Genomic DNA, 27,403 nt, shown 5'->3' with positions numbered 1-27,403 from the left:
TACTCCAGGGAACAGGTCATGCAGCTTTTATTTAGTTTTTAGCTTTTTGGTAAGCAGGAGGGTTTTCTTTCAGTCAGACCATTCACATATTTGGACAGTACAGATTGCAGTAAATTTGATGGAGATCTTGCAACATTAGAAAACTTTTCTCAATATACATCCATTTAAGCAACAGCTTGTAAGTCAGAGCAGGAGTGCTAGAGTCAAGTCTGCACACTGCACTCCAGGTATACAAAGCATTGCAGCAGCACAAGAAATGCCCGTGCTGGGCAAAGTACAGTGTGTTTTACATAGTGCAATCACTTTTAGAGGAGAAACTCTAGGAAGGCCACATCTATTTATTAATTTTTTTAATTCTATCAAGTTTACAAATGCGAGGGGGGTAGAAGTCAAACCTCTGACTTAATTAACTTTTGTACAGGTAGGTTTTGTGTATAGGCACATGCTTTAGAGAGGAGCTCTGAATCCGCTCTGTAATCACGAGAAAGACATATTGCTTTGTGATTCAGAAAGTGTCATACCATCTCTAACCTTCCTAACACTCTTGGCCAGAGTTGTTAATCCAGCTGTTTTATAGAGTTCCTAGAATACGCTCTTCCCTCTAGTGTAAATCCCCAATAGAGAAATTCAGGTTGCTATTGACAATGATTACAGTTATTCTATGTACAGTCATTTGACCATACTAGGCATTGCCTCTGAATACTCCAGTCCACAGTGAAAGCTCAAATTACCAGAGACATGGAGGCTCTTGCTTTTCTGTTACTGTCACTCACCAATATGAAAAAACCCAAGTCAGACAATGAACTGCTACAGCAAAGCATCACTGGTAATACTCACCTAATACAAAAAAAAAAAAAGAGCACTCATGACACTACATGTCACAGTAAGCAAGTTTTTAAAGATACTGCAAAATGATTTGCCCAGTAAAATTTTAAAATGTACACTGTGCTCAATAGTTCAAACTACACGTAAACAAAGAGCAGCTCCCTGCAACAAGGTGTAAATCAAAACATTGTAGCACCAGCTCCCAGCACCAAGGAGTTGCCCACTGACCAGTTCTAATGTACAATGCAATAGTGCTTGCTGAGGTTTCTGCTACACAAGAGCAACTGTGGGACAGCTCTGCCTATTTCTTCCTGACATTCTCTTACCAGGTGTGCACAAATTGCATTCTTCCCTATGGAGAGCAAGTCAGACAACAAGATTGTTACAGTACCAGAAAACACTGACTGGGGAATGGCACCTGAGGGGAAAGTAGGTACTGCATACCTGAACCTGAATAAATCGGCATGGAGGAAACATGATTTCATCTGAGCAATCCTCTCCTTAAGAGAGCAGATCTAAAAGGAGCTGCAGACTGCAAAAAAAGAAAACAAGCCTCCTGGTGCTGAAAACCATGAACATGATATTGCCCACACTAATGATTTTATTTCACCATCAGCAAAGCATTTATCCCCAAAAAGTTGTACATATACTGGTCAGATTATGGAGCAGTGCTATCTTCACACTATTAAAGTTTGTTGTTATAGTGGTCAGATTTGTCTTTTGTCAGAGGAGGAGGAAAAAAAAGGAGACAGGCAGCAGGGCCACATCACCATATAGCAATTTTACTCCCATGTTAATGCAGATATAATCTTCATAAGTGCAATTGCTAGAAACCAGCATGACTTGGGCTCTGATAAATGACAGATGATTCCATTTCTTACAAATATTGACAAGTCTAAATTGTTACAGGTTTCCAAAGCAAGAACAGGTTTACGAACAGGAAGGGAATAAAACATTACCACTACTATTAAAAAAATGTGTAATTTCAAACTTCAAACGCTCTTCAAAAACATATCTAAAAAAGATTGTTTTCCTTTTTTTTTTTTTTTATTTCCTGGAGCTAAGCAGTGTCCATGCAAAACAATTTTGAGAAGAGCAGTGTTCCACCTGGGTAGCAACTAGGCTCAACTTTGTCCCACACAGCTCAGTAAAGTGCTCTCTTGTGCATCCTTTTGGGGAAAAAGTTCTCATTTAAAGTTTGGGAGGCCAAGGTTGCCAGCTGGGGAAGGCATAGTCTTGGTCAATCCATGCTGAGGTCAGAGAAGGAGGAAGGAGTGAAGTTAACAGTACTCTGCCTTTCATCATGCACAGACAACAGGCTGCAAGGGAGGAGCAAGCAGAAGCAGAGGTGGGTGTCAGATGAAACCCTGCCCCTGGGAAACCACAGGAGTCGAACACAGGCCTCATCAAGGGAAGCATTTTGTTCTCTACAGATAACAAACACCAGCACTACTGGGGAAGACACCAGTTAACAGATCTCTACATAGAAAAAATGTGAAAATGAAATATGGTTTTACTTTCTGTGCTGGTGGATTTTCAACAGTTTTTCTGAAGGACAAAGGGGGTCTGAGTAACATTCTTCTGCCTATTTAAAAAAAAAAATCTTGCCCTTGTGTTTTTTATGCTGCACACTCACAAACATTATAGGGCAGATGAGAGGTATTTGCTGATAAAACAACTAATGATCAGCTTAAGAGTAAAAATAATATTAATGGGGAAAAGAATTTAAGGCATGTTTTATTTTGGCCAGTACTGATGCATCCTACAGAGTAATCTTCATTTCCCCACTTGAGTTTTCAGACCACTGCACTTTTTTGTTTTTGTTTTACATGGCACTTTGAAATTTATGTTTTACAAACTTAGTCAAGATTTTCAAGTGTTCTCTTCAACACAAATGCCCTCTCTTGTAGCTCAGGTCTGCTATCTGATGCCATCGTAGACAATGAACGAATGAGGTGCTCTCTGCTTTCCTGTGTCAGGCTTTCCCACTGTTGAGCTTCTGTGCAGATAAAGACAGACAGACATTGGACATGAACACCAGAAAACAAAACAAAAAATTCCAAAAGGACATTGCTTTCCCCAGATAGGCTAAAAGAGTGACTGCTTCAACCTTTCACTCACAGTTCATACTGCACTTCCAGGAGAACTCAGAGTCACCTGGCTGCTCAGGTGCCTGTGCTGCCTCCTGACAGGGAGTTGCACCTCTCTAGACCAGGTGTCATCGTCTAAGCCTGCAACATGGGACCACGAGGGCCTGAAGAGCCACAAGTTTCCCATGTTGCAAATGGCTCATGAAAGAGGCATGTAAGGTTTTTGCCAGAATAAAGGAAATGCATACCAGAAACCCAAAGGAAAAATTTGCTACATAACAACTGCATATGAACCTGAGACCTAAGAAGACCCCACCCCATGAATACAATTCTGCAAGTCTTGAATACTAAATAATAATGAGAAACCAAACTTGACACTGAAAATGTAAAAATCACTCTTCTGTACTAAGAGGAGCTCTCCCCTCTATGGTGTTTGAACATAACACAGACAGATCTGACAAGACAGTTCTGTGAGCTCCATGTGGGACTCTCCTTGATGAACATTCTCCTCACCAACAGAGATAATATCCAATGGTACTTTAGAACTTGATATTAATTTCAAGGCCTTTCCTACTTCCAAGTCCCAGCTTCCCCAGAATCACCCAGTACTGCAAGCAGAAGGTAAAGTCATCTCTCCAGAGTTCCAGGCCATACAGCCAGGTGCCATCTTTACCAAGCAGTGACTCTTCCAGGTGGCATGGAAAGTCTCACCTTGTAGTCTGGTGAGCAGAAGCTGTATCACAGACAAAGCTTCTGTTCTTATGGATGTGTAGCTTTTGTTTTCTAAAAGATTTAAAGAAAACAGACAAGAAAACCCAAAACCACATTGAGAACCAAATGCATTAACCTTACAAAAAGCAGTCACCTCTGTGATCTCCAGACCACCTTTGCTAACACAGTTCACTGAGCTCTCGTTTGTGCTGTCAGTCTGCAGTTCCCACTTGAACACTAGGCACATTTGAATGGCAGAAAGTCAGCAACTGGAGGCTGAGAAGTCAACTAAACATTGTACATTGCCTCTGCCAGTACCACAGAGAAATTTGTGGTAAATTTCCTTACATATTTCAGTGGGGAACAAAATGCTGCCATAGCTGCAGGGCAATGGCAGACAACTTCTGTGTGTAACAGAATGTTCTAGTGAGTTGTACTGGTTGGAGACCATACAAACGTTAACAAGCAGGATTAAGTAAGGGTACATAAACCCCATGCCAGCCATCAAGCACAAGCTTGTCACAAAAAGTTACTTGGTCTCTGAGCTAAAATCTTACTAAGGTGAGGACCCTAGTCCTCATTCCATGAGGACTGATACCTAAAAGAAACTTTCTCCAAAGGGGTCTCTGAATTGGTAGCTAGCACTAAATTAAGTCCTGTCTTTTAGGCACATCTGAAACAAGACTACATGCAGGTACAAGATATGAGGCACTGTTAGAGTCACAAGACAAGTGGGAACATTACCAAAGTAACAAAGAGGCCCATGACTGTCAGCATGACACACGCAGCACTTATATATGGGTGCCCAGCTCCAGTAGAGCACAAACTGCCTCTGAGCCTTGGAGCTTCATGCACTGGCTATCTGAGAAAATTTGGGGTATCTTTTGAATACTATAATCTTGGATACATAATGCATATGTATCCAAGAAGTCTGAATGGTGGAGGAGAAAAGCTTGTGTTTCATTAAATCAGGATTGCTTGCTTGTGTTCTGAGAGGTTGCACAGTCTGCTGTCTGCCTCTCCCTGCCCTTGCAGAGCTCTCTTGCACCAGAGAGAGCTCTCTTGCTCTCTTGCACACTTCTCTCTGAACTGCACCCTGCATGCTGCTGTCTTGAACACTGCAACTTCACAGTAATCACTACAGTGCAAGGAATGGCTAAATGTTACCCCTGACAACCTCTGCTTATTCTGCATTTCCTCTACCACACAAACCCCCAGAGGACAATGGTATCACAAGCAATTCATCATCCATCACAAATCAGGAGAAGTCCATTTACCTAAAGAATGGGTGATAGAGGAACAGGTTTCCAACAGTATTTCTGTCAAAGCCACAGGGTCAGAGTGCTCCTCATCAAACAGCATTAGCCTGTCAAATGCAAAAACAGTCAGGCATCCTGCATCACTGGGACAGAAGTTTGCTCAACTTCTCCATTCATTCAGTGTCATCAAATTCATAGAACAGTTTCAAGCAAGAAAGAGAAGACAAATCACTGAAGTGGACTGCAGAAAGAAGAATTACCCTTGAAAGTAGGCATTCATGGCTTGTAGCACTCCAAGCTGCACTTTCCATGTGCTGAGTTTCAGACGGTCACACATTAACTTGCAAAACTCTTGGCGATAACAACCTACAGGAGAACAAGGACATACATCACTGTGTTACCACATGGAAAAGCAGAAGGACTGTTTCCAAAGTGCTCCTCAACAAGTGACATCAAGCATTTAATCACTGCATATGACCAAGTCAACATCCTGTAACAAGTGACCCTGAAAATCTTCACCACATCAACTCATTCATTACAAATGCTGGCAGATGAAACAGCTGCATTACATACTCTGGCATGCTAATAAAAGCAACCTTTTCCAACCCTCTCCAGGTATTCCCAATTCTTATACAAGCTTTGTTGCAAAAGCAAATGCGAGCAGCAGAATTAGGCTTCTTTTCATTAGACAAGCCACCTCACTCATCCTGCTTATCCATAAACTCACAACATTTTCATGAAGTGAATTTAAGACAACAGTAAATATTTTTCCCAAGGATGGGTTATTTTGCATGAAAGCAGTTGGGGCAGCTATCTCAATGAAGACCCTCACAATCTGCCTGCAGTGAGATCCTGCATCTTCTCCTGCACTCTTCTCATTCTCACCTGATCTCCAGGTCCTGCCCTTTTGCTTTTCATTTTAAGAAAAAATAGTTTGTTCTGCATGTCATCAGCTGACTTACGCTGTGTCTCCAGGCTCCTTGGCCAGGCTTTGCCCAGGGTCTCGAAGGCACAGATCAGGGACTCCATCTGAACCTCTTTCTCCCTCATGTCCTCATCCTCTTCATCATGCTTTGGAAAAGCTGCTCCCATGCTCTCCAGAGAGTTCTGCGGAGGCCACAGGGGAAGGTGTGACTGACAGAAGGATGAGGGCGGGCTAGGCACACCCTGCAGTGCAGCTCCGTTCCCTGCAGCCGCACACACCAGCCCTCGCGCCCAGCTCTGGCGCTGCTGGGGCACAGCTGTGAAGGCACAGCGGGCTCTGTGGCCTGGCACCCAGCACAGTGCCTGTGCTACACCAGTCCCACCCCCAGAGCTGCAAGGTTCTGCTGATACTAAACACAAGCACTCTACACAGCTTCCCAGGAGCCTTTTGCTGCCTGTAGAGCAGTCAGGAATTAACTTTTCAAGTGGTAACAGGATAGTGGGGCAGGACTCTGTCTAAAGAACAGTTGGGCTTATTCAGAATTTGGGCAGCACAGGTAGAACCACCCCAGGGCTCACCACTGTCTGGTATTCAGCCCCACCAAAGATCTGTCTGTGTGAGGAATCTCTCATATCATCAGCTCTTTGGGCAGAAGTCTGGCATGCAGCCAGCATCACTGGTACTATCACCACTTGGGTGTTCTACTTTGAAAGAGAGAAAAAACTCAAGTTGAACTGTCACCTTCTTTATCATGGGGAAGATGATATCAGCAAGTTCCTGGAACCGGTCTTCCTTTGTTGCCTGCAGCACCCCAGCTGCACAGCGCAGTGCCACCATCTTATACTTCAGGTTTTCTTTACGACATTCTTTCAGGAGAGCCTGGACAACATCTGTGATGGTGGGCTGACCTGGCACTGACTTCTGCAGCTCTGCACTGAAATGCAAGGCACATGGACACTATCATGTTAATCTCTTCCCAAAATCCACTGTTCCCAGAGAAGAATTAATTCCTGTGTCCAGGCACTCAGTCGCCTACCAGTAATTGTAAGAGGGGTGATCTTTCTCACTGTTTGTCTGCTCTCCCTGTTTTATTCTCTTCTTTTCTCATATGCTTCCAAGGCACTTGCACCCTCACTACTCTTTTACCTCTTCCTCCTTTTCCCATTTAAGGTCTCAATCTTCCCCCTTAGTCTCTGCTTTCCTCTTAGCAATCATGGCCTCTCAACATCCTCCACTTCCTCTCTAAATTAACCATTTACTTCTGTAGGTCTCGCTGAAGCATCACTTGCTCCTCACAAAAGACGAGCTCCTCACTTGCTCTCTCCTGAGAAGACATCAGGATGGTGATGACAAACCTTCTATAATATCTCCTTAGTACCCTATCTGCAATAACACTGTATAACAACCTCCCTTTTGAGATCTCAGATCCTGAGGGTACCACCTCCTTCAAGCCACTTACCTGCACGCAGAAACAACACTGGCAATGGCCTTTAACAGCTCCTCCTGCAATGACAGAAGAGACATCACTGAGAAGTGCCACAGAGCCAAAATGCACAGTCCTGCTGCATGGGGCAAACCTTTGTGCTCTTCTGCAAGGGGCAGTGGGGACACATGCCTGTGACACCAGTTTGGAGAAGCAATGTCTGTCTATCTCTTGCCACTCCTCCTAGAGAGGACTTAGCCTTCAATCTGCACAGAACTGGCAGCAAAAAGGGGCTGTGCACATGCTAGCTAGTATCCCTCCAGGCTAGAAATGGTGCAGTGGAATTAGTCTAAGTGGGAACCCAACTCCAAAGCATTCTGAATTTCACCTACCTATCTTCCCAGTCATTTCTGTATCTGCTAAATGCAGGACAAAAGGCAGACTCCCTGCATCAGCATTCTTATTGTGCTGCTCTGCAGCAGAGAACATTGCATTTCCTGATGTAAGGGCTGCACGCTGCTGGGCAGCCAACCATGAGGTGACAATTCCCTCTTTACCTTTCCAGTCCAGGTTCTCCCTGGCAGGCCTTGCAGCAGTGCAGAGAGGACCATTCCCAGATGTGGCGGTACAAGGGAGGTGGTCTGTTTGGCAATTGATGCCATGGCAGCTGCTCCCTGAGCTTTCATCTTCCAGGACTGTGACTGCAGAGCCTTCTGGGTGATGGATATTAACTCCTGCAAATACAGTCTGATCCCACCCTGAGTACCTGCATGTCAAATGGAGGAAAACTATAATTTTGCTACTAAACAAACATACCTTTGATCTTACTAAAAAAAAAAAAAAAAATCCCAAAAACAACACAACAAAAACCACCACAAGTGAACAAGACCAGTGCTACCCTGGAAAAAAACAAAAAACAGCCAGTTATAGATCTCTTGTCTCTTGGGGTTTTTCGCTATGAGATACATCAGAAAGGTCTACTTCAGGCAAAAGCGTGTAGAATTCCACCCAGTCTGGTTGAAGGTGGGTTCTTTTCTAGGGGTTCCAAATACAGTCTTTATTGAGTATTTAGACACAGAGCTTATGTCAGTCCTTCCATATAGCAGACACTAGACATTGTGTTAGCCTGTTTCTAAGGAATATAATGTCTTTTTTTTTTTCTTCCAAAAACAGGTCACTAGAGAACCTTTTCCAGCTCCTTTCTCAGACTCCCAAAAAATCATCTGGTGACTGAGGAACCAAATCTTAAATCTGAAAGAGTCAGCAAGACAATACTATAATGCATCCAGATCTTCATCTATAGAAAGAACTGCACTTCTATAGCATAAATTCATTCATTGAATCTAAAACCAGAGGTATTGTCACAGAGATCTCCTAAAGAGAGAAAGGGCAAAGCCCCTGAAATTTGAAGTACGCAGCAGCCCTATATATAGAGGGCATATAAGGCTGGCATAAAAATTTCTGAAGATGTCTAGTTATCTGCACCATCAGGGCCATATTACAGTGGCATTCAGTGTATCACAATTTAAAAATACTTCTACTGTGTCTGTCCACCCTTGTGATCAATGCTCCTGTAATTATTTTAAATAGCCAGAGAAGGCAGACTTCATACAAGAAATCTAGAGCAAGGAAGAAAATAGAAACAAGCTTCCCAAATCTCTTACCATGAAAACTCTGTATTTTCAAAATGGAATTCCAGAAAGCATGCTACTCCTTGTCCCATGCTTTCCAGAAAGCTTTACTATTCTTAATACAACGTACCAGGTACATTTTCCTGCCAAACTTCAGTCCACAGAGTAGAATTCTCTTTCTCTCCTTTCTCTTCTTCAGGAACTTCATGCATCCCAAGAAAAGCCAATGGCAGCACCTGCTTGGCATGGTTCTTCAGTACATCTGGGCTGTAGCGTCCCATAGCATGCACAGTTAAAGCACAGCCTGCTCTGTAAACTGGCTCTGAAAGAGCAAAACAAGCACCTTATGACTGGGAAGCAGGATTATCCTTTTAACTGCTTGGTTTGCCTCTTGGAAAGCAGAGTAATGCACAGTATCATGTAACATTGTATAGGAATTATTCAGCCAGTGAAACCAAGCATCAGGACATAGAAATGTTTCTTTACTAGCTTTTGATGTCACCAGGAACTTTTTCTGCACTGTATTCTGTAAGTGAATGCCTCAAAAGCAACACACCTTCCTTCTCCATGTACCAGCTGCTGAGTTTGTGTAGCAGCTTCTCAGTGCTACTGTCTCGGGAAGTCTGTAAGGAGGAAGAGACTCAAATTATTCAAACGCTTCAAAGAAGACCACCTATAAAGAAGCAAAATAAAATTTACAAGCCCAACTTACCCTGACTAGATGCCCCATAGCAAAGGCAAAAGACTTCTGTACCACACTGTTGCGATCAGTCAGGCCACTAAGTAAAGCACTCATAAGTTTGCCTGTTGGAAGAGACTTTACTTTATCAGAAACATTATGTTTTGTTACTCTGGCAAGAATTGCAATAACCTGCATTTCATTAGATTGCCTGAATTTATGCATTTTCCCTCACTGCATGTATGCGGGGTTATTAAGTCTCTAAGTCCTTTTGTTTAAACTAGTGCTAGTGTTTTGCACACCTTGACTGATAATGTTTCTATATGCAAGCACTCCATGCTTTCAGCTTCATTTCTGTTTTGCAACAGAAAGGTGAGGTTCTTTCTACTATCACAAGAGACCCAATGAAGCAAAGTTGCTGTTCATGGTCCACCCATAGCTCAAGTTGAAAGAACAATGCATAGTGACGGTGCTGCACTAACATAGGCATTGTTAGACTGCTCCAAGAAAAACCAGAAATATTTTTGCCTATTCCTACTCAGTGCTAGTGAATTCCTCAACTCCTTCCTCTACCTCTTCCAGCTTGGTGGGGTACCGAACCTACTTCAAGCATGCCAATATCAAACAAAAAAGGTAACTTCAAACAGCTCTCTGATAAAAATAAACATGTAACAATCATTCTTGTGCTAAACTCAAGGGAAGAAATACCACAGCAACAAAAAGTCCCTTTAAATCCTGACACTAAGAGACAAACCTTACCTGAATAAGGTGTTAAGTCTTGAGGGCACTGTGTGGTTAATGACACAATTACACTGGCACAGCCCCCCTGGAAGATTGCAAGGGAAAACAGAGGTAAGATAAAACAATATTTGCCACTGGTTATTATTGTTAATACTTGCTACCTGCACTTGTAAGACATGATCTACATCCGCTGACCTCTGTTCTTATAATCCAAGATCACTAAAAGTAGAAGCAGTAAAAGTTTGCAAAACATGAATGACAAGAATTGAAATAGGAAGTGAAAAAGGAACCACAGTCAGGATAGATGATCCTAGAAGATTTGCAGCAATTGCAGCAATTTTGCACTCAGAGCACAGCAGCCATGTAGCCTAGAGGAGGCTAGGGCAGCACACATTCAGTAGAGTGATGTAGTGGAGTGGGGCTCAGATGTCAAATGACTCCAGTATCTATCCACCCAAGCTGTTGCTTTAAAAGACATGGTCAAAGGAACTATATTTACATTGACACTGCTCTATACTCCTTTCTTCATTTCCAAAAGAACTATTAAAACCACAGACATACCTTTGTGCCAAGGCCAACTCCACTTTTGATCAGTTCACACAACCGAGGGACCAACTCACCGAGGACAGACACGTCCAAATACTGCAAGCTCTAGAGAAAGGCAAGAGACAGGGAGAGAGAGAAAAAAAAGTTAAAAAAGAGAAAGGTAATGATGATAACTGAAGTTGGTGTATTTCTAGCACAGGCTGCCTCAGCACTGCTGGCTGGTCCTGATCTGAATCACAAGAGCTTGCTGCATGATGAGAAAAAGCCCACATGAAGTGGATTCCACCATATACAGATTCTCCTGTCTCACTTCTCTGTTGAGCTGACCTTGCTAAAACTACCATTTGCTTAACTGATGTTCTCTGGCATTCCAACTCTTCAGGAAGCCTGAAACTAACACACATGTGAGAACGAGATGCAAAGGCATCTGTATCTTAAGACAAAACCCAACATTTTCCCAGCTCCCTGAAACCAGGAAGCAACAATATATCCAAACTAGGGCCAAATATATCCAAAACTGGGCCTCTGTTACCAGCACTCTATGTAACACATTGTTTCCAGAGGGGATATCCATTCTCTAGCAAATTCAAGGATCAAAGACATACTAAATGAATGTAACTTCATGAGCTTCCAAAGTCAGATCAACTGTTACTTCCCCCTCCATCACTGGTATGGTGAAGGAAATATCCATATAAACTCCCAGCCAGCCCCAGAAGAGGGCTTTGCTCATAAGAGGAGGTTGCTCATAAGCCACGACATCTTCACAATACTCCAAGAAAGCCATTACTATCTCTCCCCTACCCTACAGAAGCCCAATCAATGATCAGGGCACACAGCTGCTCCCCCAGGGCTGGCAGGGTAGGGCATGGCCTGGAGGAGGGACAGCAGCAGCTGCTGCAGCCTGCAGGGTTGCAGCAAGTACACTTTTACATGGGGCCTTTCATTCCCAACTGCTTTACACTCTATTTATAGAGAGCACTTCACCTGACCCCAAAACTCAACTCCACATGTTGTTATGTACAGGAGGGCTTGCTGTTGCTGTTTTTCCAGAAGTCAAGGAAACAATAATTGTTCTGGTGGCTACAACTCCCCGAAAACTTGCTCAACCCTCACATTCTCTACCTGCCCACATGCCCCAGGCATGCAATGCCTGAGTAGAAAAAAGGTGCCTTTTTTTGGGAAGGTTCCTACAGAGAACAAGGAGTTCTGTCAGGACAGATCCTACAGCACAGCATCTAGCCATCAGCAACTTCTCCTCCAGCAGCAGGAAACACTGGTGCTAAACACCACTTGCTGACAGGTGAAAGTATTTCCACCATGAAAGTATGGGCAAGGCCCAGATAGGAATATCTAAGGCACCACAAGGCAATGGTTGAACAGCATTTATGCCTTACCAACAGTGACTATCATCAACTGAAGACCCCGGTGAGAAACTGGTTTTGGACTTGTGGGCTAGAGATGAAAAGACATGCTAGCTAACATAACCCAGAATCAGCTGAGGCCCCATCCAAAGAAAAGCACTTGAAGGATGCCCTTTTCATCAAAGCAGGCAGGTCTTTAGATGAAGAAGCAATCCATCTAACTCCAAGTGGAGCTAAGTTATTCACAACTGATCTGAGGGGAAAGCACTGGTGCCATGATGAGAAGTCTGTACATGAAAAAGGAAGTGGACATACAGCCACATGGAGATGTGATAAGAGATATTCTGTAAAGCTTCCATTTTAATTCCTCTTGTTCTAAAACATACCTCACACTGGAACCCTTCTGAAATCAATACTTACCATGTTAATGGTTTCCATCATGGGAGATGACTTGACAGCACTAAGTCTGGCACTATCCATTGCAGTCTAAAAACAAAGAAACAAACAGAAAAAAAACCCAAACAAATCCAAGTGTAAACACAACATGAAAACAGTAGAAAGAACAACAACATCAGCTGTAACTCACTACCTTACACTAAAACCTATTTCAGCTGCATCAAGAAAGAAATTATGCCTACAGACTATGATTGTTTCCCCATCAGAGAGAGACAGATGTTCTAGAGGGAGAGAGAGAGGAAGAGAAAATAAAGGTGGGAGAAAAGAGATAAAATCTCACACTGAACTGTTCACATTGTTTACTCCTTTTTCATTTGCAAAGGGATAATCTAATTGAATCACAATGAAATTAGCTAAATTTGTTTCTAATCAATGGGTTTCAATCACTTTCTCAAGAAGACTGTGATTGCTTAATATGGTTCTTTGACAACAATTAAAGAACAGAGTGCTGACAACATCCACCTCCAGCTCACAGTGCTACAGCACACCTTCCAATTGAAGTTATATGAAGTTCTGAAGGTAATCTCTTGGGAAAAACAGTGGTGACATTTAAAAACAGATTACTAAAATTGCTCTTTATTTTGAAAACATACAGTGGTCTAAGGAATAAAAATAATCCCAATCCTTCAAAAAAACTCCACATTTGTCCAGTCATATTCCATGACCAAACTTTTTAATAACTTATTAGCTATTTCTCTTTGCTTTTGGAACACCTCTCTACCAAATCTGCTATTTTTCTGTTCAATGAATGAAGATTAAATCTTTGTCATCTTTGCTCTGTTGATATTTCCTCTGTTATAGCTGCACTTACTTTCTCTTGATCTGTTGCAGAAAAACTCAAATAATTGAGGACTTGAGGCTCCAGCACACTCAAGGATTCCAACAGGGCTGGGATAAGTTTTGGTGCATGAGGTTTCAGCATAGACCCAGCACTTTTACTGATCTTCACAAGAGTGTTAATGCTGGAAAAGGATTAAAGGGTAGGTCAACACAGATACACACAAAATGATCTGAAAAGCCTCTCTCATCTACTGTAATCCAGATATACTAACATAAATGTTCCTTCAAACAAAAATGTGCAATTTTTGCTTAAACAAAATTATTCCCTAGCCCTAGGCTTCCAAGGGATGTTATGTATATTTTGGGCAGAATTGTTTACTTTGGCCCTGGAATCACAAAGGGAATGGGCAAGGAGGTACTACTGCAGAGAGATAAGGAAGAACTAACACACCCCCCAGTGTTTTAAACAAGCACTGGGCAAAGTCACCCTGAGACATTCATTGTCTCTGCCCAAGAAAAGGTAAGTTACAATAATCTATTCAAACCTTACTAGTCAGTTTCAGACTGATCACATCTCTAATGCTGCATTTTGAAAAAGGGGTTTTATATATTCAAAATGAATGAAAAAAGTTCAGGAAATACCCTTTTGTTAGAAGGCTTTCCTAATAATTATTTTTGTGAAGACCAGCTATCTATTCTTCAACTCTGAATTTTCCAGTTTTTCTGACCCTCAGTCAAAGGAAAGAATAAACAAGTTTATAAATTGACAAGTATATAAAGTCCCTACCCATCAAGGAACATTGAACTGTTACATGACATAAAATGTATTTGAACAGTGTGATCAAATGCAGCCACATGTGGGATGTGAACTGTCAATATTCATAAGAACTTGTGAAATCAGACACGGCTGTTTGAAGAACCATGGAACTTTTTGTTTGCAACCAGAACAAATATGCCAGTCCCAAAGGACAGCCTAAGCATGGCACACTGCTTCTGGATCAGCCTGCCATTTGTACAGGGAGAAAAGAACTTCCTGCTGGGAACTGAATCTGGGCATTTGCAGAGAGGCCAAATACTCCCAAAAGACTGGGCTGCTGTTTAAACTCTGTGAAAAAAGAACTCAGCAGGAAAGCTCTTTTGGGGAGCAACTTGTCACTTCAAACACAAAGAACATTCTGCATCTCAGGTGAATAAGCTTAGTGTCTTTGGTCAAGACCCGACCCCCAGGAACTTTCATAGGGCAAAACTAACCTGAGAGATCGAACTTCAGCAACTGTGCTTACTATTCCTTTGTCTAGGAGGCAAGGGAGCAACACAGCTATTGTCTTCTGACCTGCTGCTCCTTTAGAGGGGTCACACATTTTCACACAGACCTGGGGACAGGTGAGAATCAGTGCTGTAAACATGTACAAACCTCCCCCACAGATTATATTAAAGCACCATATGTTCGGAGAGAAGAAGCCAACAGCAACTAAACAAACTGCTCATGGCCAAGCCCAGGCTCTGTTACACCTTCGTCTTCTCTCCACAAGGTAGTTAAGCCAACTAAGTCAAGTCAACTACAATCTACTTCCAGAAAAGGTAAATTCAGAGCCCAGCAGGCCTTGACCTGAATCTGGATGAACAGATTAATCAAACAGCCTCTCAGTTGAAGAACAGCCTATCTCAGCCACAGGGACTCAACCACTCCACACAGCAGAGCAGCAAGTCACAGAGGAGAACAGATTCTGCAATCACAACCTTTCACAACATTTGGAACCAGATCCTCACTTGCAGCATTAAAATGTCATGCACTATGAAGACTGTGATTTCAAACATAGCACTTTAGATACCCTGCCACCCATATGACTTTTTCAGAGGATCACCAAACAAAATATCAAGTGTGTACTACACCCAAAAAACCTTGTCAGTAACAGCATCACAGAGAAGTCCATACACAGTTACTCCACTTCATACCAGTGACGTACCAGCAGGCTTGGTCAACTACATCAGTCAGTCTTGGTAAACTGTTGAAGTTACAGTAAGTTTACTGAAATCCCACCCCCAAGTAATGAAAAAACAACATTGGAGCAAAAACCCACAGTTTAGTATATCCTTCCTTTGCTTGTATAGACCTTAACATCGCATTACCCTTAAGCAGCAGGACTTCACTAGCATCAATAAAAGTACAGGGGAGTGGTGATGCTTATTATGATTGCTCTCTTGGGCAGTCTTTCACAGTTCAGTCTTTCACAACTGGATCTTATATTAGAAATCCTCTGAATAAATACAGTCTAAGTCACCCCTGACATCAAAACCATACATGCCTTGTCTACATGTACATATGACAAAATTGTAGAGTTTTACCTTGCTTAAAGTTTTTAGGGCTAATTCTGCTGCCTTTCGCACAGTCTCCTAAAAAAAGAAGTTACCAATTACTTCTGTTATTTTTATTCTTCTAGAATTAGAAGAATTCGAATTCTCATTATTAGAATAATTAATATTAATAAGCATTAACACTAGAACAGACAAGGCTATCTTCTTGGCCAATACTTAATAGAAAGCAGCAATATCTTTAGAAGAAAGTATTAGAACATTGTTAAAAGATGGCTTTAGTCCATCTGAGTATCTGGTACAATCAATACATTGGCAGAGTTGAAACCCGGAAGGACCCAAAATCCAAGTTCAGCACACCATATATCACCATGTATCAGTTCAGCACACTAGAAGTCCAAAATAAATGTTTTTATATTCAAAAAGTTAACCAACTAATCAGGAATTCTTTTATATCAAGAAAAAATCTCAAATCATCTAGAAGTAGCCCAGCCAGAATGAAACCCAACACTTCAAACATAAAGAGAATTTTCAATGTGGCAAGGAAATTTTACTTTCAAGGAGCATGAATTTCTAGTATGCTTAATACTCAAAACTCCCACTGGCTTCAAGCTCACTTGTCAGAGAAATTTGTCTTTAAACCTCAGAGCTTGATCACTGTACTGTTTGTTGAAGATTTCTATTCAGTTCTCAGTTCCATTACCTTAATGTCATCTTGCACTCTGAAAAGGACTTCCCAAATCTCTGGAAGCTTGTCTATGACATCATCCAAAGGTCTTCCTCTTAGTAAGTCATTTAGTGCCAGACAACTGCAAACAGGGAATTTTATTTCTTTCACACAGTGTTCTTACTTGATATAGGTGTATATATTCAGATATCCTTATAAATATGAATAAATAGTTTAGAAAAATGAGAACTGTTTCACACTCCTTACTTTCCCCATACACTAAATCTACTCTGTCACAAGAATGTCTTCTTTGGCAGAGAAAAAAAAAATGCTCAGTCATTCAGGAAAAACCTGAAACACTTGACAGGAAGTAAAAAAGGCTGCCGTGGTGAAAACTGCTACTGCAAACAATCCAGTGACAATGTTGTTTTAGTCTTCTCTTCTTTAAGCATACAATAAGAAGAAATCAAAATGATATGAAGTATGGAACTGAAATTAAAATGGAGGTTTTCAATACAGCATAGCTACAAACCATTAAAAACAAAAAGTAGTATGGTATACTGCTGCCAAGTACATAACTGTCAGATTGACAAGGCTTCTAAGAGAAAACATTATTCCAGATGTAAGGATGGGCAAGAACTAGTAGCCAGAAAACTCAGTTCTTCAGACAATGTTGTTTAGTGTAAAGCAACATGCAATAAAAAATTTCAGGCAAATAGCTTCAAGATTGTGTCATATTTCCTAGGGCAGGCTTGGAAGTATGAGTACAAGGCTGGGCTGTATCCTGATGAAAGGATATGTCCTCTTTTCCTCCTCAACCTCTTAAGGTTAACAAGTTTACAGTGAACAAGAGAAAAGAACCAAGTTCAAAGACAGATCTAATACTTTTCCTGGCAATACCTGGATTCTCTGATCCTCCAAAGACTGCTGGTTAAGTTACTGATCAAATCCCCAAGAATTTCCTTCATGTACTTATCAACCTATAATTAATAAAAGGAAAAATCATGAGACAAGTACAGCTATGCATCCTTATCCAGTACTCTGTAAAAAAAGAGTCCTCTTGCACAAGACAACCTGCTTTCAGACACATCAGATGAACTAATGCTTGCCAGTGCTGTGCAAACTTTCTCCGACTGTGCTTTAGACACATCTTTCTCTGCACTGCTTGAGTGCTTAACATTGTGAAAGATTCAACAAGAAAAGTCCCCTATGGCCTTTATCAGCTGAACTGTTAAAATGCAACACCACACATGTATTTACTCAAGAAGCAGTTGTGCTTTAATGCGTGATTAGAGTGAACGACTTTACATTAAGATCAGCTTTCCTAGAGGAAAAAAATGCAAACCCAATTCCAAGCCTTGCAGAACCAGAGCAAGGGTATCTTATGAAAATCACTTATTCCTGAAATACACCTGGGAAGAGTGCTCCTCAAACAGATGGAATAGCCTCCAACCATGAGCTTCCTCCCACTTAAAAATTGAGGAACTATATTTAGATGATCTTACTTCAGGAAGGCATCTTAGGCCATAAGGATTCCTGAAAAACTTATCATAAGCAGTATCAAAGCAATATCAAAGTGGAAAGACCCCATTTTAAGTAAATCATAAATTTTAATGCTGGCTGCACAAACAAGGTCAGCAAAATCCTTTCACATATGAGAGAGAGTGCAAAACCTTTGTGCAAGCTCCAAGCTCATCCATGGAATTAAATACCTCCTTTCCAGCACAGTACCTCACCCCTTTCTGCACTGTCCCTCCTTTCACAAAATGCATCTGTCTGTCCCATGAGGATCTCCAAGACACTGCTGGCTGGCAACAAAGCCCCTTGCCACACTGTGCTGGTCACTCACCATGGACTTGTCAGTGACCAAGGCATTCCAAATGCTGGTCATTGCCTGCCGAATGCCCAGGTTGGGGTCAAACTGGTAACGGTAGAGCCGGGGAAGAAGCTGGGGCAAAAATGGAGCCAGCTGCTCTCCAGCCTTGGCAGCTATCACATTGAAACCAAAAGCTGCTCCCTGAAATAACAACGAAATAGTATCTGTTGAAACATTTTTCACTCACCCAGTTATTGCTCATGGGCACATCAGTCAGAAGCAAAACTGACTGACATAGTTCAGATTTAGACCAGATCAAAAGGTCTAGAATGGTACTAGAATTAGCCCATCCTCACTGTTACAGTAACACAGTAATCTCACACTCAGCAGACAACATACTACTTCAAAACTTTCTTCCAACCTTAAATTCAAGATACTGATTGATCTCATTTGCAGAAATAGTAGTGGTGAATTAAAACTCAGATTTATACAGATTTAAATACATTCTTCAAAACGAGATTCTTTGTTGGCTAAACTGGTGAGGGTGGGCCACTGTTTCCTTAAAAATCGGCTGATTTAGAAAAATTAGAGTAACTCAGAAACTGAAAACTTAAAACCAAAATAACTTCACCTTATTTCTAAAACCTGAAATTTCTGGGGACTATAATTTTGCATCTGTCCATATTTACTTTAAACTTCAGTATTTTTCTATGACCTTTTCTTTCTCCAATACTGTCTGTTCCACTGTCACTTCTAATACAGTGGAACTGACGCTTGCCTATGAGGTCCCACGAGATTTGGCAGGATAGCCCAAGAAGAAATTACTCAATGAAGACAGTGCAGTGACTGCCTCTAATGACTGCCTGTTTTCTGACTTGCGGTGTCAAAAGCTGCCACTCAAACCCCACACTAGGGATTTCAAAGGACAGGATGTATCGCTTGGGTTAATCTAGAAAACAGGAATAAAGACACATTTTCAGTTAGGACCACTGCCATGAAAAGCAAGAAGCTGCAGAAAATGTAAGGAAAAGCAAGGCCTCCAAGGCCCTGAACAGCATGCTCTCTTTAGCTCTTGAGGGGGATTTAGAGCACAGATTTCCAGATGTCCCCTTCAAATTAAAAGATTTTGTAAATTCTTCATATGCCAAAGCTCAACCCACACCTTCTAAATAGATTTTTTTGGACTCATCTGGGCTGGAGAAATTCCACAAGGGTCAGGAACCTAACTACACTCCCATGCTTTTGAAGTCACGGTGCTGAGGGAGGTCTTGAGACATGATGAATTGTCAAACTCTGGATGAGAGTTAAAGCTAGGACTTGTTTTTTGCTCTAAGTGGTGTTGTCAGGGACTCAAAACAAGTTCTTCCATGCTTCTGTGAAGCCAGTGAATAGTACACCTAAATCTTCAAGCTTATGATGCTCCTTTTTTCACCTGGAAGTGGATCCAACAGTATTTTGGCTTTGTTAAAGCTCCCAGCTGTTTTAAAATATCAAAACTTGAGTTAAAAAGGAATATTTTTGACAACAATGCTTTTTAGCAACTTACTGATTACTTTTTACTCTGCCTCCTTAAATAACAAAGATCACTTTCCCTAGCATCCAAAATTTCATCCAGTTTTCAAAACATTATCACTGTTCAAACACATTAAGGATTGTCCTTCTAAGCACAGTCAAAAAAAATAACAGGATGTCAGATAATTCAGAGGGGAATGTAGGATTTTATGAATACTCTCATACCAAAGTTTTAAGAATTTCAAGCAATCCCAAATTTTTTTCTCAGCCTGCTAAATTTGCCTTGGACAATACGAAAGCATCAACACATGCAGTTATTCATAAAACATATAACCAGGAATAGAGAAATGGATTGTTGTTTCCAGAGTTCAGAGTGGGAATGGAAGTTGTATGAAAGCAGAGCATTACCTTACGAGAATTCCACATGGCATGATGGTTGGCCAGATTCATGAATTTGTACACCAGGTCTGGCTGATTGAGGTCACTAGCCAGTGAACAAAGCTCCTTATAGGTAGAAAGACCTTGACTTTGAAAAGTAGAAGCGAAATCAGTGTTACTATTTTTATTTAGACAAATGCTACAACACTAAAGCTATATTCAATTCACATTGTAAAGCAGGCAGAGAAAGGTGAGTAGCACAGCTGTATTACACAGAAATAGTTACAGTAAGTTAGAGAACAAGAAGGAACAAAATGTCAGGAAGCAGATTTTTTAGAGAATTCTGTTTCAGCACTGACTGTGTCTTTGTCAGACACTATCAGTAAACTTACCCATCTGGGGTTTTACTCAGACCTCCCTGAAATACCACGGTTTCTCCAGTCATCTCATGTTTGGCTCTGATAGAAAAGAAGTCCAGTATCAGCATTACCAAACTCTACAGTTGAATACACTGCAAACTACAGAACAGGTAATTTTGCTTTATTAACTCAGCAACTTCACATTTTTTTCAGTTCCAATCCCACAAAAAGCATACAGGTGGGCAAAGCTACACACACTGCAAGGAATGTCATTCACCTATATAATGTGTAATATTAAGGAGACATTACAGGAAGTGAGAGTTTTGCTGTGCAAAGGTAGAAAGTCAAAACACTGAATGATGACTTTTTAGTTCTGTCCAGACATGAGCTATATAATGGACAGCAAATCTGTACTTAAAAATGAAATATTATCATTTCCATCCATCTTATTTCTTCCTGCCTACAACCAATGAGTCCCTACACTCAAAGCCTAGGTTTCTATGATTCAGTGGCCAAACTACACCAGGTTAGACAGAAGTCTATTAAAGAGCATTTCCAATACTGACCAACATGATCTCTAGCCATAAGTCTTGTAAGACCAGCATTTTTCATACTAAAGCTGACAAGAGACCATTAACAGCACTTAGCAAAAGGTGAGTTTCAGTACAAGCAAGTCACCACTTCCACAACACCATAATGTGCCGAGTTGCTGCAAGTGGTCATTGCTCTCTGCAATTACACAATGCAGCAAGTAGCAAATCTAAGTAAATCCCAACCCATTTGAACCCGCTTGAATCAGGACTGACATTATTTTGAAGCTTTGCTGAGTGGAACAAAACCAAAACAACTTCAGTCACCAAATACCCTAAGCCAATTTAAGAAATGTTTGACTCTCTGTGAATGGATATTGGCTTGCCATTAACTCCAAAACATCTCTTTCCACACAAAAAAGAGGCACATTTTTATTCCCACTAGACACATAACTCAGAGTACTCTCTCACTGTGTTCTGAATTCACTGTACCTTTTCCCAGTCATAAGGGTATCAACGAGCGTAGTGACTAGCTCTTGCTGATCCTGTTCACTTCCTAGTTCATATATCAGCCCAAGACCTTTTGAAGCAACATCTTGACTGAGCTCTGCAAGAGATTTTACCAAGCAAAATTCAAGATAAGCAGTACACAAATTCCAAAAGTAAGGTTCAATCAAAATCACGACATAGCAAACACAGCTGTGTTGCACACAAACTTTGCATTCTGAAGCTGCAAATTGTTCTGAAGGCATAAACCCCTTCAAATTAGGTGACATCTTCATATAACTATTGTTACTGCGAGTTTTGAAACAGCAGAAAGAGTTCCAAGAGGCATAGGTATTCTCACATGCTAGTGGCACCAGAAATCAACTGTGGTAATACTCTCTTCAGCTTCAGTGAGCTTTGCATAGGCTGCTGGATGCCACTCTTTCCACTAGCTGCCATGGGTAGAGCTGTAAGCCAGAATGTGCTAGCTTGAAGAGGTCTCAGTGTTTCTATTCATGCAGAACTCTGTGATATGCATCCTGCTGCCCAAAACAGAGCTGAAGTAACACCACTTCTGTTACTACAGTCTGAAGGGGCAAATGCAGTGTGCTTTTTAGCCAAACACACAAAAAAGTTGTGCTTCTGATCTCTGCACATGATGCCTAGAAAAGAAATCATTCCTATCAACATAAGAAATGGGAAGTTTCTAGTCATCTTTTAATGCTGACAGAGTGTAGCTGACTATATGCCTGTGGATAGATTCCCTCCAGTCTGCTGAATGCCAAGGAAAAGACACAATTTTTAAGATACAGCAGTACTTACCATCACTATCTGACAGAATTGAAACAAATGCACTTTGAATATCCTTGAGATGAGACTGTAAGATGAGAAAAGAGGACATTATTTTGAATCCTTCCTTTGGTCTCCAGACAAGTTTCTAACAGAGGCTACTGTATCAAAGGAGTTGCCCATTTGAGCTACACTTATGACAGGAATTGTCCTTGTTTAATACAAGGCAGCAAACATCATAAATCTGGATTGCAGCCAGATGGGGCTTTCTCCATCCCCAAATTGGTGAGCTTTGCCACCCCCCAACAAGGTGCACTGTTTAGATGAGTACAATATGAGGCAATGTTTTATATATAAAAATTTACATTTGCAAAGCAGCTTGTCCCAAAGCTCTTTATCAATACCTGTAGAGTACAAAATGGTTACTTGATCCCATCGCAGTCCATAGTAACTCTATGCAGATAGAGGACATTTTGGTTGGGAATGTTTTATGTAGTCCTTGTATAGGACTTTTCACATTTTCTCATTATGGACAAGCACTTTATATTTAAAGTTCATAAAGTGCACCAAAAATACACAGCACACGAAGCACATTGTAACTGCTCTTGCATACCAAAGATAAATACAGTGAAACACTTAAGCTCTGCTCTCCTTCTGCTTGCCTCCTAGACCTCTCAAATAATATTCAAATATAAATCCTAAACACTATACAGATACCAAACTCTTCTTCCCAAGGGAGGATGTAGTGGTACTTCATCTTACAACAGCTATTTACATTGAGATTACTCTGACTTGGATGCAAGTCAGATGTTTACAAAGGTGACAAGCACCCTTGTTCATCTGCCAGATCATTTGTTCCTCTAGAAACAAAAGATAGGCCACATCTCAAAAACCCCTCAGTAAGGGCTGTACCAGCACGTGGAGAAAAGAGACAATAGAAGTGAAGGGGAAGGAAGGGACAGAAACAAGATGAGAAGCAAAAACAGGGACGAGGAGCCAGTGTTAGGAAAAGGCATAGTTCTTACCTTAATTGCTTTGTGGGTGCTCAGCTTTTTCACCAATGAGAGAAGCCAGATGCAAGCTGCCTGTCTAACATGTGGGTTGGGACTGATGATGTACTTGTTCAAAATAAGGTCTAGGACCCAGGGCACCACGTCATTCACTTTCAAATCTATATGAAAAAAATAAAGGTGGAGGACAGGAACTCTGAGAACTGTCTCCACCCATTTAAATGGAAATAATGAAAAACCTAATGAACTCAAGAGTACTCATGTGACATCTTAATCTCTGCTTATTTAGGAACTCACTGGAATCACTGGGAAAGTAATAATAGTAGAATAAATAACAGACATGCAGAATTCTCCTAACTCTTCATGAACATGTTTTAGAGCCTGTGGCCAAGAAGAGGTACCATTCACATTGCCTAAGACTCAGGGCAAAACTTATTTTTTTGTTAAGTCCCATAATTTCTGGAGCAATGGCAAGGTTTAATTTTTACCACATGCTCAGCTTTCTGTACACTGCACATCTAAGACCACTCTCACAAAATTAAAACGTAGTGTTTGCAGGTCTGAGACTGATATTTACAATTGCCTGATTTGAAGCTAGCCTATTGTGACACTTGTATTTCAATGGGTACAGAATCTTAGTTCTTTAACAGAATTTCTGCATTTAATGCACGTAAATTTCACTTAATTGTATTACTTGAAGTTATTGGAAAACACTTGCAATTTGATTTTATAACCCTGTTTTCCTGTTCAGGGTTTAAAATGGTATTTTTAAAGATTTGTGTATTAAAACCCCAAAACTAACTCAACAAGGCAAACAAAAAAAGAAAAAAACAAACACAGAGTCAAGTGGCAATGAAGTACATAAGGAGCTATTTAAACAGCCCTTTAAGGAAGTCGTCTGCCCTCTGAGCAGACGGACATGACGAGGTAAAACAATCTGTATATAACCACAAACACAAAACCTCTCTTGCATATTCTGTTATAAACCAAACACCACAGAAATGAAGCTTGGGGCTAAGTGTTAGCCCAGACATTTCCCAGCCTAGCCCCTGCATTAGGAAGACCTACCTGGCGGAGGGATATATTCCTCCTCTGTGACTGTCCATGCATCCCGCGCAGCCACTGAGCTGGTTCCAACAGCAGCACTGGTAATAGCTTCACCAACAGTGAACTGCAGCTCTATCTGTTTGGCCTGAAAAACACATCAGAGCATCACTGCCAGTACTAACGAAGCATACACCAAAACTTCTGGCACTTAATCCACAAAACCACAGCCTCTCAGTCCTAGTCCCAATGTTCAGCACCAATTTACAGCAAGATCACTCTTCTGGTGAGCTTCTGAGACTATGTGGCACCTCAGACCCACTAAAGTTGATGAAAAATGAGGCAATGCCAAACTGTCTGACATGAATGATAAAAGCTAAATTTCCACGTTTTTTTAAAGCATATCTTTGACAAAGTATTTACTAGTCTCTGCAGAAGCTCAACTTGGTGAAAAGAAAGAATTCAATAGAATGAAAATAAAACCAAGTTAAAATTATGCTGATAGTGATTAGTGAAAATTACTATGGCTTAACTATAATAGGGAGTACTGAAAGAATCTCCTGTAATTCCATCCAGAAGCTGATGTCTTAAAAGATGCAGAAACCTTTTTTTCACATTAAAATAATTCAGATGGTACTTGTTTTGCTTCACTGTCCTCCTTACACTATCCTCTGAGCCTTCAGGAACAAGACATGCCACTTTCTTGTCAGTACTTATGATGAATTTTATGTTCTAAGAATTGGTTTCCATAACTGCTGAGTACCTCCTAGATAGTTTTCCTTATGCTCTAGAAGTACAAAATGCTCAGGGGTCTTGGAGAATTAAGCCCTTAGCTTCCTACAATCTAAGACAAATAGGTTTTTTTTCAAGTACACCTTTTATAAGGGAAGTTGTAATGTCCCCATGCAGTTACAGGGGAAAACATGGTACCCAGAAACATCTTTTGTTGTTTGGGTACACAGTATTCTCAGTATTTTTAGTCGTCTAAGTATAGTGATAGGACAAGTGGTTAAAGGTTTCAAACTGAGAGTAGGCTTAGATGAACTATTAGGAAGAAATTATTTACTGTGAAGGTGGTGAGGCACTGGAAGAGGTCTCTAAATAGATGCCCCAACCCTGGCAGTGCTCAACGTCAGGTTGGATTGGGCTTTGAGCAACTTGGTCTAGTGTGAAGTGTCCCTGCCCTGTCAACAGTAGAGGGGTTGGAACTAGATCACCTTTAAGGTCCCTTCCAGCTCAAACTATTCTATAATTCTATGGTTCTTGCACGTTTGATCAGACCAGAATTGGAGCACTCAGCAAAGCAGGCCTGTCTGATACTCAACAGCCACTTCTACAATGCAGAATCCTATGTCAGTATCAGCAAGGAAGAAGGGTACTAAAAAAGCTTTTTTTATTTAATTTTGTTATCTAGCATATTGCAATGTATAGAAGCTCTGAAATACTGTAAAAGAATGCAGTGTACTTCAATAATGAATTTAGATGGACAAGATATATATATATATATTTCTATAAACTTCCAATTCAAGTGAGTTGTATTAGCTAATGTAGCTCAGAGGTATTCCTATTACCTACTTTCAGGGTACTTTTGAAGGCCAAAGTACAGGCCTAAGGCTTCAATAATATAAGCTCTGGAGATTTTAAACATACAGTGTACAAAAAAATATCTATAAGCCTCTTGGAGGGGAATGAGTATTTCCTCAGACTGAGGCAGAGACCTAGACTAGCAAGTTTTTAAACTGTGGCATAAAGCCATGTACCAGCCCGAAGTCTATCTCTGCTCTCTATTTCAAGGCAGTTTTAAAAAACCCAGAGGCACTTTTACAAAAAGTCAACTCCCTTTGTAAATCTGGCTCTAGAGTACATAAAGAGCACCCAAAGAGAAATATTCACTGTAGTATAAAGGCTAATACACTGATAGTGTCTCACCTCCACAGAATCCATTAAACCCTGCAGCAGTAGCTTCTGGTGGGGAAAATCTTCATCTCCCACTGGGAAGTAACCTAATGTTTGTATTGCTCGTTCCTTCATCTTAAATATAAACAAAAAATAACACCATCATATAACCTTCCTGTAAGTCCATAAGATGCACTTTAAACCCACTACTTCTCACCCTTGATGAAGTTTCACTCAAGGTATCAGATGTACATGCAAGCAGCTTATTAGATCAATCATTGCACCTCTTTTCAAAAGTAGATCAGAACAAATGTCCTGTTACCTTTGAGGATTATATGCAGGTAGAAGAAGATATTCCCATTTTTCTTGAATTAAAATGAAGACTATTCATGTTTTTACCTCTTAAGCCCCTAGTTATGACTATAGAAAGCACAAGTGATCAGTGCTAAACAATATTAGAAAGACCTAGACCCTAGCCAACTCACTAAAGCCAACAAAAAGCCTAATTCCTTTAAAAAACAAGGCTGAGTTTAGCATGTAATACATATACCTAGTGAGCATTCAAGAAATGAACAGGAATCACACAAACACTACAAAAATCTTGCCTTATTTGTTTCCTTGCTGGAAGGGATTCGGGCCAGTAAGTTTTCAACAAGTTGCAGCTTTGTAAATCCTGTTCCTTCATTGGGGATTGGCAAGGGGCCATTCCTGCCAATCTCTCCAAGAGCCATACAAGCACCCACCACAAGGAAGGGAGAGGTACTGTCCAAAAAAGAACCTACAGGGAAAAGCAAACCAGGATGACTCAGATTTTGTATTATTATTTAGCAGTGGACAGACACTTGTACTTTACCCATGCAAGAAGCAAAGCATTAATCTCCTCTACAGTTGATAGGAAGGATTATGTTAGAAAAAAATGGGAGTGAAAGGAGACATTGAGAGGAATCTAGGCAATAATATCACTCCTGATTGTACTCTGTTGGTTTGCAAGTTACAAAGTCCACCTAGGTTTTGCTGAAATGTCCATACATCTAATCAGATTATATTCTTACAAGCTGTAAATTCTATCACAAAAATTGAATTCAACATTACTCTGTCTATGGGCTGAGCATCTCAGAAAAATACTCAGCCTGGGGTGGACTAAAAAAAACAACTGTTACAATGCAGCAAAGTCTT

At 40.8% G+C, this 27,403-nt stretch overlaps 1 protein-coding gene across 2 annotated transcripts in view; it reads right to left on the bottom strand.

Moving 5' to 3' along the window:
- Positions 1-10: 10 nt before the first annotated feature.
- Positions 11-27,403, bottom strand: part of ECPAS (Ecm29 proteasome adaptor and scaffold) — a 58,770-nt gene continuing 31,377 nt past the window's right edge. For both annotated transcript variants that reach the window (XM_036402711.2, XM_036402710.2), the window contains exons 22-49: positions 26,833-27,005; positions 26,261-26,362; positions 24,356-24,479; positions 23,303-23,448; positions 22,311-22,365; positions 21,495-21,609; positions 20,506-20,571; positions 20,144-20,261; positions 18,257-18,424; positions 17,308-17,387; positions 16,444-16,549; positions 15,774-15,821; positions 14,679-14,800; positions 13,459-13,609; positions 12,612-12,677; positions 10,846-10,935; positions 10,303-10,369; positions 9,577-9,668; positions 9,421-9,487; positions 8,995-9,186; positions 7,791-7,999; positions 7,270-7,313; positions 6,552-6,744; positions 5,848-5,992; positions 5,146-5,251; positions 4,904-4,992; positions 3,627-3,698; positions 11-2,824 (exon numbers count right to left, since the gene is read on the bottom strand). In XM_036402711.2, the coding sequence (XP_036258604.1) occupies positions 2,685-2,824; positions 3,627-3,698; positions 4,904-4,992; positions 5,146-5,251; positions 5,848-5,992; positions 6,552-6,744; positions 7,270-7,313; positions 7,791-7,999; positions 8,995-9,186; positions 9,421-9,487; positions 9,577-9,668; positions 10,303-10,369; positions 10,846-10,935; positions 12,612-12,677; positions 13,459-13,609; positions 14,679-14,800; positions 15,774-15,821; positions 16,444-16,549; positions 17,308-17,387; positions 18,257-18,424; positions 20,144-20,261; positions 20,506-20,571; positions 21,495-21,609; positions 22,311-22,365; positions 23,303-23,448; positions 24,356-24,479; positions 26,261-26,362; positions 26,833-27,005 (3,146 nt within the window). In that variant the 3' untranslated portion in view covers positions 11-2,684. The remainder of the gene's footprint in view (positions 2,825-3,626; positions 3,699-4,903; positions 4,993-5,145; positions 5,252-5,847; positions 5,993-6,551; positions 6,745-7,269; positions 7,314-7,790; positions 8,000-8,994; positions 9,187-9,420; positions 9,488-9,576; positions 9,669-10,302; positions 10,370-10,845; positions 10,936-12,611; positions 12,678-13,458; positions 13,610-14,678; positions 14,801-15,773; positions 15,822-16,443; positions 16,550-17,307; positions 17,388-18,256; positions 18,425-20,143; positions 20,262-20,505; positions 20,572-21,494; positions 21,610-22,310; positions 22,366-23,302; positions 23,449-24,355; positions 24,480-26,260; positions 26,363-26,832; positions 27,006-27,403) is intronic.

Source organism: Molothrus ater, chromosome Z (genome assembly GCF_012460135.2).
Source record: "Molothrus ater isolate BHLD 08-10-18 breed brown headed cowbird chromosome Z, BPBGC_Mater_1.1, whole genome shotgun sequence".
NCBI lineage: Eukaryota > Metazoa > Chordata > Aves > Passeriformes > Icteridae > Molothrus > Molothrus ater.
Note: the sequence above shows the minus strand (reverse complement) of the source record. Positions and strands in the feature narration are given on the sequence as shown.